Here is a 13,946-nt window from a genome sequence, read left to right as displayed (position 1 = left end):
TCCTGGTTGCGAGGAAGAGCTTGGAAATGTGACCCAAGTACATCCCAAAAGCTCAGAAACCAGAAGACAAAAAAAAAAATTAAAAAAAAAACCTTGTGAATTTTAAATTAATCTCATGATGATATTTTGAGGCTTGACTCATGATTTTTCAGGACTCGGGGCTGGCAATACTTCTCATTTGTTTCCCTCTAATGCTGGGAAGGTATGTTTACACTAAAGTTTGTGTACTGGAACAAATATTTTTGGAGTGTCCAGATTAACATGTACAAACATGGTAGCAAACTTGAATTAATTGGAATCAATTAACTTGAGTTCAAAACTCTAGTGTAGACAATCCTTGAGTGCATAAGCTGTTTCTTCTGGATAGTCATGAGTTAGGCCGGGAGCTTACGTGAATGTTGTGCCTGAATAAACCAGTTTCTCTGTGTGTTTCTCTGCTAACACAAAAATACTGGACATGAAATGGGGCATCCTCACAGAACAGAAGAAGCTGTTTGTTTGCACTTTTCTTTCTTACTGAAACAGACTGCATGTTGAACAAACTGATTTGAGAAAGGGTGGTTTCTGATGGGGTGTGCATGGAAGACATATCCATTACAGCTATCAGCTAGCCCCAAATATAGGCAAGGTCCTCTTGTTTCAGAGATTATGCATTTTCTGGCTAGGGATTGGCCACATTTTAATATATTTTACTTTTTAAAAATTGGTGAATCTGGTTGGAAAATGTAGTCAGTAGCAGATTTCTTCTGTCTGTGTGTGTGTGTCTTGATACATGGGCTTGATGCATGAATCATTCAGTGAAATTCTATGGCCTGTGTTATGTAAGAGAACAGACTGAATGATCATAATGGTCCCTCCTGGTCTTTAAATCTATGAATCCCTTTGTTTTTAGTTTAAATCATAACTGTGAGAGTTAGGTAATGATAGTGAGTTTTCCAAATTGGTTGCGTGTTTTCTATAAGTATTGAGTGAGACTCCTGTGATTTGGCTGTTTTCTGGCTAGTAAATGGGATTAGGATTCTATGGCAATGTAGATAGGATTCAGCAGAAGTTTGCTTAATTTCCATCACTGAGGTTGTTATTCCCGTAAGAAATTGTCTATTTTTAAATGATCTGCTACTTTGTTAACTACTGGATCAAAATCCTGCTTGCTATTTCTATTTGTTGTAGCTTGTGCTGCAGGGTTTAATCAGGGGTGTCAAACATATGGCCCATGGGCTGGATCTAACTAGAACAGTTTCATCCAGCCCCCGGACTTCCCATGAATCTACTGACATGTTTACACAACCCCAGAGTCTGCACTACGGGAGACGTGATTTGTTCAGGCACCAGTGTGTTGTGCTCTAACCTCTGCAAGTAGACCTTGCTAGTGTGTATCATGTGTACAGGACTGTGTACATCAGTGTGCACTAAGGAACATTTAGTGTGCACCATCAGAGTCCATATGGACCAGTTAGAGCACCACACACTGGTGCACTGTACAAATCGCACTCCCCTTGTCCAGACTCCAGCACAGCAATCCAGCAAAACCTCGTGTACAGGTGTAGAACCACTTAGTTGCATTTAAGAGGCTCTGCCAAGCAGCAGGATATCAGATCTGGCCTACCATATGAAATGAGTTTGACACCCCTGGTTTCAGTATTGCAGAGGGCTTTCTGCAGGCCCTCTACACCAGGGTGAACTTCACCCATGCTAACTCAAAGGGGAAACTTTAAATAAATCTTTTTACTCAGTCTACTGTATCACTGTGTTTCTTTTCAGATGTAAGTAGTGACATACATACAGTTGCCAGATGTACTTACGATTATGTGCAGTCCTGTACAGAAAGAGGCTGTTTGTGCCGAATACTCTGGAGAAACTTTTAAAGAACAGTTCATTTTTTTGTGAGAATATGAACCCTGAAAAATGCTATGGTCTCTAAGACCTAGTGGATGAAGTAATAAGTATTATGTCCCATTCATACCTCTAAAACCTTCCATTTGCATGCTTGCAGTGTCTTTTCAAGATGGTGGGTACTGCATAATAGAAGAATGTAATCTGTGTATTTCAGTAGCAGAGCATTTGAATAAAATGCTTGGAGAGTGGTAGGAAGTGAACTTTTCATCTAGGCATGCATATAAAATCTTTGAAAAACATTAGTGTGTGCAACTTGCATTCTGGATGGGCAAGTTTAGAAAACTAAACTCCAGAGTTAATAAAGTCAAATTTTTGTCACTTTTAAATCGTATCAGAATGCCTGTTAGTAGGATGCCTCTTAAGATTTCTATTAGCAAGAGGAACAGTCTTCTGATTATTAATACTATTCCCCATCCACTACCTTTTGGAGTCTGGCGTAATTCATTTCTAGCTGTAAAATCAACATTTTCCGGATTGGTTACAAAGTAACAAAAAGAAGGACACCTCAGTAATCTCTGACTGGCTGTAGAAGTCAAAAGGAAGAAACTAATCCCTTTGGCCCATATTTTTAAAGGTGTTTGGGTCTTTCTCCACCCAGCATTGCTAGGCCTAACTGATTTAGGAGCCTAAGGCCAGGTCTACACTATACACTTACATTGGTATAACTGCTTCACTCAAGGGTGTGAAAAATCCACACCCTGCATGATGCAGTTATGCTGACCTAACCCCTGGTGTAGATAGCTGTATGTCACTGCGAGGGCTTCTTCTATCAACATAGTTACTGCCTCTTGCAGAGGTGGATTAAGTAAGCCGATGGGAGAAGCTCTCCTGTAGGAGTAGTGGTGTCCTCATTGAAGCGCTACAAAGGCACAGCTGCACCTGCTGCAGTGTTTTAAGTGTAGACCTACCAAGCGTCTCAAATTAGACGGAGGCTCCTAAGTCAGTTAGACTTTGCAACGCCGAGCAGAGCAACACCTAAATACCTTTTTAAAATATAGGCCAAAGCAATTTAGCTTTAATCATAAAATGTAGAATTGAATATTTTTAAACCACATATTAGGTTTGCCCTTTAAATGGGGTGAGAGAGTAATTAGTTAGTTAAAATAGTGATGATGTGTGCCTACAATGTAATCCAGGGCTAAAAACGCAGGAAATTTTTGAGGGATATCCTATAATACAGTGGTTCTCAAACTTTTGTACTGCTGACCCCTTTCACATAGCAAGCCTCTGAGTGCAACCCCTCTCCCCCTTATAAATTAAAAGCACTTTTTTATATATTTAACACCATTATAAATGCTAGAGGCAAAGCGGGGTTTGAGATGGAGACTGACAGCTCGGGATCCCTCATGTAATAGCCTCGTGACCCCCTGAGGGATCCCCGTTTGAGAACCCCTGCTATAATACAATGTGATAAGATCATAGAAATAGCTTGTCTGTTGGCTTAGTTTCTTTGAGCCCACCCTGCTGGAACAGTCTACAGTTCTCTTCTGCCAACTCTACAAGTCTCTTCTTTGTGTTAATGTTTATTATTTATATAGAACCATAAATATACATGATATTTTACAAACACACACAAAAAGCACTGCCCCAAGAAATAACAGTCTAAAATTCTGGCAGACAAATACACTGTATGGGACAAAAAAATCAAACACAACATGTTGAGGGTACAATGGCAGTATGGTGATCAACACTGGAAGGCCTCTTCAAAAGAAGTGGCTTTTAAAAAGGACTTAGAGATGAGGAAGGGCACATAAAGCCCTATTTCACAATTTTGTGTCTGGAGTTAGGTGCCTAAATCGACATTTAGGCACCTTTGGATAACTGAATCTCTGACCCCTAGTTAGGTACCTAAAAATCTGCATATAGGTATATAGAGATTATATAATGTGGGTTTAGGCACCTCAGTTTAAGAATGTGGCTCTTAGTGAACAAGAAGTGGACGACATAAGGCATAAGGACAGAATAGAAGACGTGAAGTGAAGAGTAGAAGTCAATGGTAGCACTTGGGGTGGAGGACAGGGTGGCGTGTATGGTGTGAGTGTGAGAGAAATACTTGAGAGCAGAGATACTAAAAAGGGGAAATTAGAGACTACTAGCTTTTTCTTGGTGTGGTAGTAAAAGATGGGAAGCCAGTGAAGGGATTCAAGGAAGAGGAATGACCTGCTAGGAAAGGTAGGAGACTCTAGTAGCAGTATTTTGGCTGGGATGGAGGATAGGATGGGATGACAAACAAAGAGGTGAGAATAATACTTCCCACTTTTCATGTTCAAACAGTTGGCCACAAAAAAAGAAAAGACTGAGATATGGACTAGGCTTTTAGAAGTAAAGGTAGAGAGGAAAGGATGCATTTCAGTGACATAGGGAAGGATAAAAAGTAAATGATCAAGAAAACTTCAGACAATCTGACCACTATTTAAATGTCATCCTTTACTCCAAAACATTTACCACAGTATTTTCCTTTCCTATGAACAAAAAGATAATTGTGGTGGTTGAGATACCACTATGGAACTGTTGGCAGCTACTAACTTATAGTGTCTGTACCACTGTACATGACTTAGGGTATGTCTACACTACGAAATTAGGTCGAATTTATAGAAGCCGGTTTTATAGAAATTGGTTGTATACAGCCGATTGTGTGTGTCCCCACATAAAATGCTCTAAGTGCATTAAGTCGGTGGACCGCGTCCACAGTACCAAGGCTAGCGTCGACTTCCGGAGTGTTGCACTGTGGGTAGCTATCCCACAGTTCCCGCAGTCTCCGCCGCCCATTGGAATTCTGGGTTGAGATCCCAATGCCTGAATGATGCAAAACAGTGTCACGGGGGGTTCTGGGTACATGTCGTCAGGCACCTCCCCCTCCGTCAGAGCAACGGCAGACAATTGATTCGCGCCTTTTTACCTGGGTTACCTGTGCAGACAACATACCACGCCAAGCATGGAGCCCGCTCAGCTCAGCTCAGCTCACCGTCACCATATGTCCTCTGGGTGCCGGCAGACGTGGTACTGCATTGCTACACAGCAGCAGCTAATTGCCTTTTGGCAGTAGACGGTGCAGTATGACTGGTAGCCTTCATCGGCGATCTGGGTGCTGGCAGACGTGGGGCTGGCAGACGTGGGGCTGCATTGCACACAGAACCAGCCCCTTGCCTTTTGGTAGAAGATGGTATATTACGACTGGTATCCGTCGTCATCGTACTGCAGTGGCTGTCAATCATGGGCACCTGGGCAGACATGCTCAGTCCTATCGAACTGTCTTGATGATGATGGCTATCAGTCGTAGTATGCTATTTTCTGCCAAGCGCCCAGTATTTTCTGCCAAGCACCCAGAAGATGCCGAGGGCTATCAGTCATGCTGCACCGTCGTCTGCCAGCTTAAGATGTAAAAAATAGATTTGTTCTGTATTCATTTGCTTCCCCCTCCCTCCGTGAAATCAACGGCCTGCTAAACCCAGGGTTTTGAGTTCAATCTTTGGGGGGGGCCATTCTGTGTGACAGTTGTTTGTGTTTCTCCCTGATGCACAGCCACCTTTGTTGATTTTAATTCCCTGTACCTGTACGCCATGGGGGGGGGAGGGATAGCTCTGTGGTTTGAGCATTGGCCTGCTAAACCCGGGGTTGTGAGTTCAATCCTTGAGGGGGCCATTTAGGGATCTGGGGCAAAAAAACTGGTCCTGCTAGTGAAGGCAGGGGACTGGACTTGATGACCTTTCAAGGTCCCTTCCAGCTCTATGAGATAGGATAGGTATCACTTGCCCCTCCCTCCCTCCCTCCATCCGTCAGATACTAGTTTCGCGCCTTTTTTCAGACCAGACGCCATAGCACTGGGATCATGGAGCCCGCTCAGATCACCGCGGCAATTATGAGCACTATGAACACCACGCGCATTGTCCTGGAGTATATGCAGAGCCAGGACATGCCAAAGCAAAACCAGGACCAGCCGAGGAGGCGATTGCAGCGCGGCGACGAGAGTGATGAGGAAATTGACATGGACATAGACCTCTCACAAGGCACAGGCCCCAGCAATGTGCAAATCATGGTGTTACTCAGGCAGGTTCATGCCGTGGAACGCCGATTCTGGGCACGGGAAACAAGAACAGACTGGTGGGACCGCATCGTGCTGCAGGTGTGGGACGATTCCCAGTGGCTGCGAAACTTTCGCATGCGTAAGGGCACTTTCATGGAACTTTGTGACTTGCTTTCCCCTGCCCTGAAGCGCCAGAATACCAGGATGAGAGCAGCCCTCACAGTTGAGAAGCGAGTGGCGATAGCCCTGTGGAAGCTTGCAACGCCAGACAGCTACCGGTCAGTCGGGAATCAATTTGGAGTGGGCAAATCTACTGTGGGGGCTGCTGTGATCCAAGTTGCCAGGGCAATGAAAGACCTGGTGATATCAAGGGTAGTGACTCTGGGAAACGTGCAGGCCATAGTGGATGGCTTTGCTGCAATGGGATTCCCAAACTGTGGTGGGGCGATAGACGGAACCCATATCCCTATCTTGTCACCAGAGCACCAAGCCACCGAGTACATAAACCGCAAGGGGTACTTTTCAGTGCTGCTGCAAGCCCTGGTGGATCACAAGGGACGTTTCACCAACATCAACATGGGATGGCCGGGAAAGGTACATGATGCTCGCGTCTTCAGGCATTCTGGTCTGTTTCGAAAGCTGGAGGAAGGGACTTTCTTCCCGGACCAGAAAATAACCGTTGGGGATGTTGAAATGCCTATTGTGATCCTTGGGGACCCAGCCTACCCCTTAATGCCATGGCTCATGAAGCCGTACACAGGCAGCCTGGACAGTAGTCAGGACCTGTTCAACTACAGGCTGAGCAAGTGCCGAATGGTGGTGGAATGTGCATTTGGACGTTTAAAAGCGCGCTGGCGCAGCTTACGGACTCGCTCAGACCTCAGCGAAAAGAATATCCCCATTGTTATTGCTGCTTGCTGTGCGCTCCACAATATCTGTGAGAGTAAGGAGGAGACATTTATGGCGGGGTGGGAGGTTGAGGCAAATCGCCTGGCCGCTGATTACGCGCAGCCAGACACCAGGGCGGTTAGAAGAGCACAGCAGGGCGCGGTGCGCATCAGAGAAGCTTTGAAAACGAATTTTGTGACTGGCCAGGCTACGGTGTGAAACTTCTGTTTGTTTCTCCTTGATGAACCCTCCGCCCCCCCCCACCCGGTTCACTCTACTTCCCTGTAAACCAACCACCCCACCTTCCCCTCCCCCCTTCGAGCACCACTTACAGAGGCAATAAAGTCATTGTTACTTCACATTCATGCATTGTTTATTAATTCATCACACAACTAGGGGGATAATTGCCAAGGTAGCCCGGGATGGGTGGGGGAGGAGGGAAGGAAAAGGACACACTGCAGTTTAAAACTTTAACTCTTATTGAAGGCCAGCCTTCTGATGCTCGGGCAATCATCTGGGGTGGAGGCCCCCCCACCGTGTTCTTGGGCGTCTGGGTGAGGAGGCTATGGAACTTGGGGAGGAGGGCTGTTGGTTACACAGGGGCTGTAGCGGCGGTCTCTGCTCCTGCTGCCTTTCCTGCAGCTCAACCATATGCTGGAGCATATCAGTTTGATGCTCCAGCAGCCGGAGCATCGACTCTTGCCTTCTGTCTGCAAGCTGACACCACCTATCATCTTCAGCCCGCCACTTGCTCTGTTCATCCCGCGATTCAGCCCGCCACCTCTCCTCTCGTTCATACTGTGCTTTTCTGTAGTCTGACATTGACTGCCTCCACGCATTCTGCTGTGCTCTGTCAGCGTGGGAGGTCATCTGGAGATCCGTGAACATATCATCCCGAGTCCGCCGTTTTCTCCTTCTAATCTTCACTAGCCTCTGTGAAGGAGAAACATTTGCAGCTGGTGGAGGAGAAGGGAGAGGTGGTTAAAAAAGACACATTTTAGAGAACAATGGGTACACTCTTTAACGTTAAATTTTGCTGTTCACATTACACAGCACATGTGCTTTCGTTACAAGGTCACATTTTTCCTCTTATATTGAGGGCCTGCCCGTTTGGTGTGAGAGATCACTCACGCAGTGCCAGGCAATAGATTTCGGCTTGCAGGCAGCCATGGTAAGCCACAGTCTTTTGGCTTTTTTAACCTTCTTAACATGTGGGAATGGTTTCAAACAGTAGCGCCCTCATTTCCCATACCAAGCACCCGTTGGGTTGGCCATTTAAAATGGGTTTGCAGTGTAAAAGGAGGGGCTGCGGTTTCCGGGTTAACCAACTAACCCCTCTCTCCCCCCACACCCAGTTATCGGGGATGATCACTTCACCCTTCCCCCCCACCGCGTGGCTAACAGCGGGGAACATTTCTGTTCAGCAGAGCAGGAAGGGGCACCTTTGAATGTCCCCTTAATAAAATTGCCCCATTTCAACCAGATGACCATGAATGATATCACTCTCCTGAGGATAACAAAGAGCGATAAGGAATGGATGTTGTCTGCATGCCAGCAAACACCGGGACCATACGCTGCCATGTTTTGTTATGCAATGATTCCAGACTACGTGCTACTGGCCTGGCGTGGTAAAGTGTCCTACCATGGCGGACGGGATAATGCAGCCCTCCCCAGAAACCTTTTGCAAAGGCTTTGGGAGTACATGAAGGAGAGCTTTCTGGAGATGTCCCTGGAGGATTTCCGCTCCATCCCCATACACGTTAACAGACTTTTCCAGTAGCTGTACTGGCCGCGATTGCCAGGGCAAATTAATCATTAATCATTAAACACGCTTGCTTTTAAACCATGTGTAATATTTACAAAGGTACACTCACCAGAGGTCCCCTGTGTGCCCTCAGGGTCTGGGAGCACGCCTTGGGTGAGTTCGGGGGTTACTGGTTCCAGGTCCAGGGTGATAAACATATCCTGGCTGTTGGGGAAACTGGTTTCTCCGCTTCCTTGCTGCTGTGAGCTATCTACATTATCTTCATCCTCATCTTCCTTGTACCCCGAACCCACTTCCCTGTGTGTTTCTCCAGTGAGGGAGTCATAGCACACGGTTGGGGTAGTGGTGGCTGCACCCCCTAGCATGGCATGCAGCTCCGCGTAGAAACGGCATGTTTGCGGCTCTGCCCCGGACCTTCCGTTTGCCTCTCTGGCTTTGTGGTAGGCTTGCCTTAGCTCCTTAATTTTCACGCGGCACTGCTGTGCGTCCCTGTTATGGCCTCTGTCCTTCATGGCCTTGGAGACCTTTTCTAATATTTTGCCATTTCATTTACTGCTACGGAGTTCAGCTAGCACTGATTCATCTCCCCATATGGCGAGCAGATCCCGTACCTCCCGTTCGGTCCATGATGGATCTCTTTTGCGATCCTGAGACTCCATCACGGTTACCTGTGCTGATGAGCTCTGCGTGGTCACCTGTGCTCTCAACGCTGAGCAAACAGGAAATGAAATTCAAACGTTCGCGGGGCTTTTCCTGTCTACCTGGTCAGTGCATCTGAGTTGAGAGTGCTGTCCAGAGCGGTCACAATGAAGCACTGTGGGATAGCTCCCGGAGGCCAATAACGTCGAATTCCGTCCATACTACCCCAATTCCGACCCGCTAAGGCCGATTTTATCGCTAATCCCCTCGTCGGAGGTGGAGTAAAGAAACCGGTTTAAAGGGCCCTTTAAGTAGAAAGAAAGGGCTTCGTCATGTGAACGTGTTCAGGCTTAATTCGATTTAACGCTGCTAAAGTCAACCTAAACTCGTAGTGTAGACCAGGCCTTATACAAGTAGGACCATTCTCCCTCCATCTGCAGCCTAACTTGAGGAAAAGGCTCCATCTCCCTGCTCATCATCACCTGCAGCAATCTTGGGCAGGTGAAGACTCCAAACAATACCCACAATGCCCTAGCATTGTAATGGGCTTGGAGAAACATTTCATCTGCCCCTGTCCATGCTCTCTAGCAGCACTCATTGCGTGGAAGAAAGGGGAGAGGGAAAGTTTCCACTCCACTCCTGTATGGCAGCATTTTCACATATCTATAGACAATAACTGCAAACTACTTCACTCTCTACCAGGAATATCCATTCTGTGAATGCCCAGTCAAAAATTGCCACATATACATAATTCATTCAAAATAGGAAATAACTTATATAGACAAAAACACACTTGTTCATATTAAGGAATAATGATAATAATTTAACATAAATAACTTCTATGTTAGTGTTACTGGAATGCAGACCAGTCTCTTAAAAGTTGTATTTATTTGGCTGATATAACTCAAGAGCTGAACTAAAAACCCAAAGTCTGACTTTATTCAAGTTTTTGAAGCAGAAGAATTCCTTCTGGGCTAAGTTCTTCATTGCCAAACTTCAACATAAAGGGAATCTTTATCTCAGAGTTTATAAACTCCTGAAAGTGGAGTTTATAACACAAAGCCTGTCAGATGTTTAACTATCATCACTATTGCAACACTATAATATTTAGCTAAATGTTTATAATGCCACCATTTTAGTGCAGATACAGTACTTCTTAAAGTCACAGACTTCTAAGTACAGTCATTTGATTTAAATTCCGTAAGTATAATATGAAATACAATGTTTGGTGTTTTGTATGTCAGATATGGAATAATGTATTTTCCAAGCACTAGGGACAAGACTGATAATGGAACAGGCAGTCAAGGCACAGTGAATAATTAAAAAAACATTTTATATGCAGTACATTATTGTCATGTCATATTTAAGGGTATTACTTGGCTTCAAAAGTGCCTGGATTTGCGAGTTGTCACCTTCATGGGTTATTTTATTAGCACAATCCCTGCATTGCAAACTAATAAGGGAAACCATTTGTAATGTCTTATGATCTCTTATTCCTAATTTATAATTAGGCCTTTCTGTGCTCCACACATAGACAAACATTTCAATTGATAAGTTGATCAGCACATTGCTATGTTCAGTCACAGAACTTTTAATCATGGTTAAACAAATGAGACTTTAAGGTGGCACAGTTTACAGTGGTTTGAACAAGTTCAGAGATCAAATGATATAGCACTGCCCATGCACACAACTTGAGCAGACTGTGTTTCCTTCACAACTGTAAGGTTTCTGTAGAGTTTTCATATTTCACAGAAATATTTTCAAGGTATTGAAAGAACAATTTTTACATAATGCCTTAGAGTTCATCTAAGGGAACAGTTAGTTTCCATATAGGTGCCCAGATTCTCAAAGCTCCCACATAGGCAAGTTTGGTCTGAATGCCACCTTTAGTGTCATGAACTATATTCTCATTTTATTAGAACTTTTATTTTAAATGTTGTTTATTTGTATATTTTCTTTTCCATTCACATTTGAAACTTATTTTGTACGATTTCCATTTAACTTTTGTGTAAAGTTAGTGTCCTTTAACTGCTGACACGTAGAATATGTAGGGGAAAATAGAGTCTATAGTATTAATAAAGTATTCCCAAACAGAAATAAATGGAAGCACTTATATTCCTTGCTTTGATACAGGTAACGTATATCATTTACTTCTACTAACAAACCTTTCTAGGATGTTGTAGTTTTTTTGTTTTAAATTCATACATACTGAATAGTCATGAAATTCTCATTGAAGTATAAACTTGGGGTGGGAATTTTGGTAAACTTTTTTGGATATAAATTCATTATTACTGCAACCTTTTATCACTCTTTTTTGGAAATGAGGTTAAAAACCTTTCAGCCCAAATTTTTCAAGTGTGTGAAATGAATGGCGCATCTGTGGCTTCTGTACATTCCAACTCCTGTGTGGGCAGACAAACCCTGATTTAACTCAGGGCGTGTGTGTGTGTGTGTGTGTGTGTGTGTGCACGCACATGCAAAAGTTAGGCATGCACGCCTTTGAAAAGTTGACACACACAACCTCTCCCCTCTCCCAAGATCACTATGTAGAGTTTATAAGCTCTGCAGGAGTTAATGGACTATCCTTACAAAATCAGTTGCAAAGACTCTAATGGGGTCTATGAACTTAGTAGTAAAGGTTCATGTGAACTCCATGTGAACTTTTAAATATAAGCATCAATGCTTACCTGCACCTAGACCCTAGTTAAAGGCATGGTGCTCAAAAAAGCCAAACAAATAATATCAGTTTTGCTAGGTTAAGGAGTTTTGTAGCTATTATGTTCCCCACTCACACACCCCAAAAATATTAGAAGACTTTTGCAAAGGTGAAAAAAAACTATTCATTTTGTAAAATTCTTAACCTTCCAGATTCATAATTAATCGGGAACTTCCACACTTTCAGAGATTTCAGCTGGAAGACATGTTTTCTGTGCAAGTTAAGAGTATGTCAGGATCTGGCATAAAATGGAAAGCTAGTTACTACCTTAACTGTAGAGACCCTACTGTCTCTCCATCATAACAGCAGGATTTAATTTTCAGTGCCTGAATACTGTTGGATGGCCTTCCTTCCTACATATGTGTGCGTATATAATATAATTTAACTCTGTCTTTTCTTTTCACCTTTTAGGTCTAACTGCGCTGAAAATATCCGTAAGCATATCTTACACACAGGAAAGCATGAAGGAGTAAAAATGTATAACTGCCCCAAATGTGACTATGGAACCAATGTCCCAGTGGAATTTCGCAACCACCTGAAGGAGCTGCATCCTGACATTGAAAACCCTGATCTAGCTTACTTGCATGCTGGTAAGACTATTCTCCTGTTTGTATACAAATGTGTCACTTTTCTAAATGAGCACCCTTAAATGATTGTAATCGGAGTTCTGGGTCCTTTATGTTGCTATCATTTATTCTGAAGAAAAGCATGATTTTAAAATGGACTCAATCCACTTCAAGATTTCACTAAGGGATGAAGGTGATGTATTTAGTATTGAGACCCATCTGCATTTCACACACACATTGTGTGTTTACATGTGTAAACGGGAGAGATTCCCATCCAGTTTAGATGGCCAGCTTTGAAACCTGGATTAATTCATGTAGAAAAAGTATTGTTTATATTTTGTGTTCTTATTAAGAAAAAAAGGTGGAACAACATAACGACATAAGGAAATGAGGTGCTAAATTAATACAGTATTTCAAAACTCCTGAGAGTTCACAAAAATCAGCTGAATACTTAACACTATACAATATAACAGCAGAGAAGCAGACTTTGTTAGTATTATGTGAACAAGAAGCTGCTAGAATTAAAAAGAATAGGATGTTGTTGGTTTCATGAAATGTGTAACAGGGCTACACCACAGTCTGCTTTTCCTCTTAGTGCTTCTACCTACCTTTGCGTTGAGCGTTAGTGTCAGAGTGCATTCTGGTCCTTCACTACCCTAAATGAAAGTATCGTTTTCTGTGCCCCTCAAAAAAAAAAAAAAAAATACACGTAAAGAAATTTACTATATACTACAAGTTGCTAAGACAAAAAATGCTGATATGCTGTGTGCATAGCACTGCACTGGGGTTCTGTGGCCCTGATCCAGCAAATACATAAGCAGCTGCTTAAACTTTAAGTATGTGAGTAGTCCCATTGAAGTTAATGAGATACTCATGTACTTAAAGTCAAGCAGGTGTTAAGTGCTTTGCTGGATCATGGTCTATATGAGGGACATCAAGGGACTCGCACACAAATGTGAATTAAGATTTTCTGTGCTTTGTCTTCTATAATTTATTATTATTTATTATTAAATGGTTTGTATAGAACCATTACTTTGCATGGTTCTTTACAGAGTTTAAACTACACATGGTCCCTTATTCCAAAGAGTTTACTTTCAAAATTAAATACCAACAGAATATAAAAATAAATAAAAGAAAGAACAAGAACAAGCAGGGGAGAGAGCTAAACAAATAAAAATAATGTGAGGTATAGAAATAATGAGCAAATCAGATACTTTCTGGAAGTTTTAAGTTGGAGATTGAGGTAGGACAAGGAGTAGAGAGCACAAGAATGGAAGAAAGCAAACCAAAAAAGTGGGTTTTGCAGAGGGATTTGAAGGAGGATAGTGAGGATGTCTGATACACAGGAAGAAGGTTAGGACTTTCCAAGGGTAGGGAGCAGCAAGAAAAAGGGTACAAAGAGCAAAATGAGTGGCGGAGATGAGGAGCAATAGAAGAAGAGATGTAGTCTGG

General features: G+C 43.2%; 1 protein-coding gene across 1 annotated transcript in view; it reads left to right on the top strand.

Moving 5' to 3' along the window:
* The window catches only part of ZNF407 (zinc finger protein 407), a 442,750-nt gene that overhangs the window by 300,426 nt on the left and 128,378 nt on the right, over window positions 1-13,946 (top strand). Inside the window, exon 8 of the mRNA XM_024212187.2 lies at window positions 12,340-12,518. Within this exon, the coding sequence (XP_024067955.1) occupies window positions 12,340-12,518 (179 nt within the window). The remainder of the gene's footprint in view (window positions 1-12,339; window positions 12,519-13,946) is intronic.

Source organism: Terrapene carolina, unplaced genomic scaffold, assembly GCF_002925995.2.
Source record: "Terrapene carolina triunguis isolate 2854851 unplaced genomic scaffold, T_m_triunguis-2.0 Scaffold58, whole genome shotgun sequence".
Lineage (NCBI taxonomy): Eukaryota > Metazoa > Chordata > Testudines > Emydidae > Terrapene > Terrapene triunguis.
This window is presented reverse-complemented; position numbering and strand designations above follow the sequence as displayed.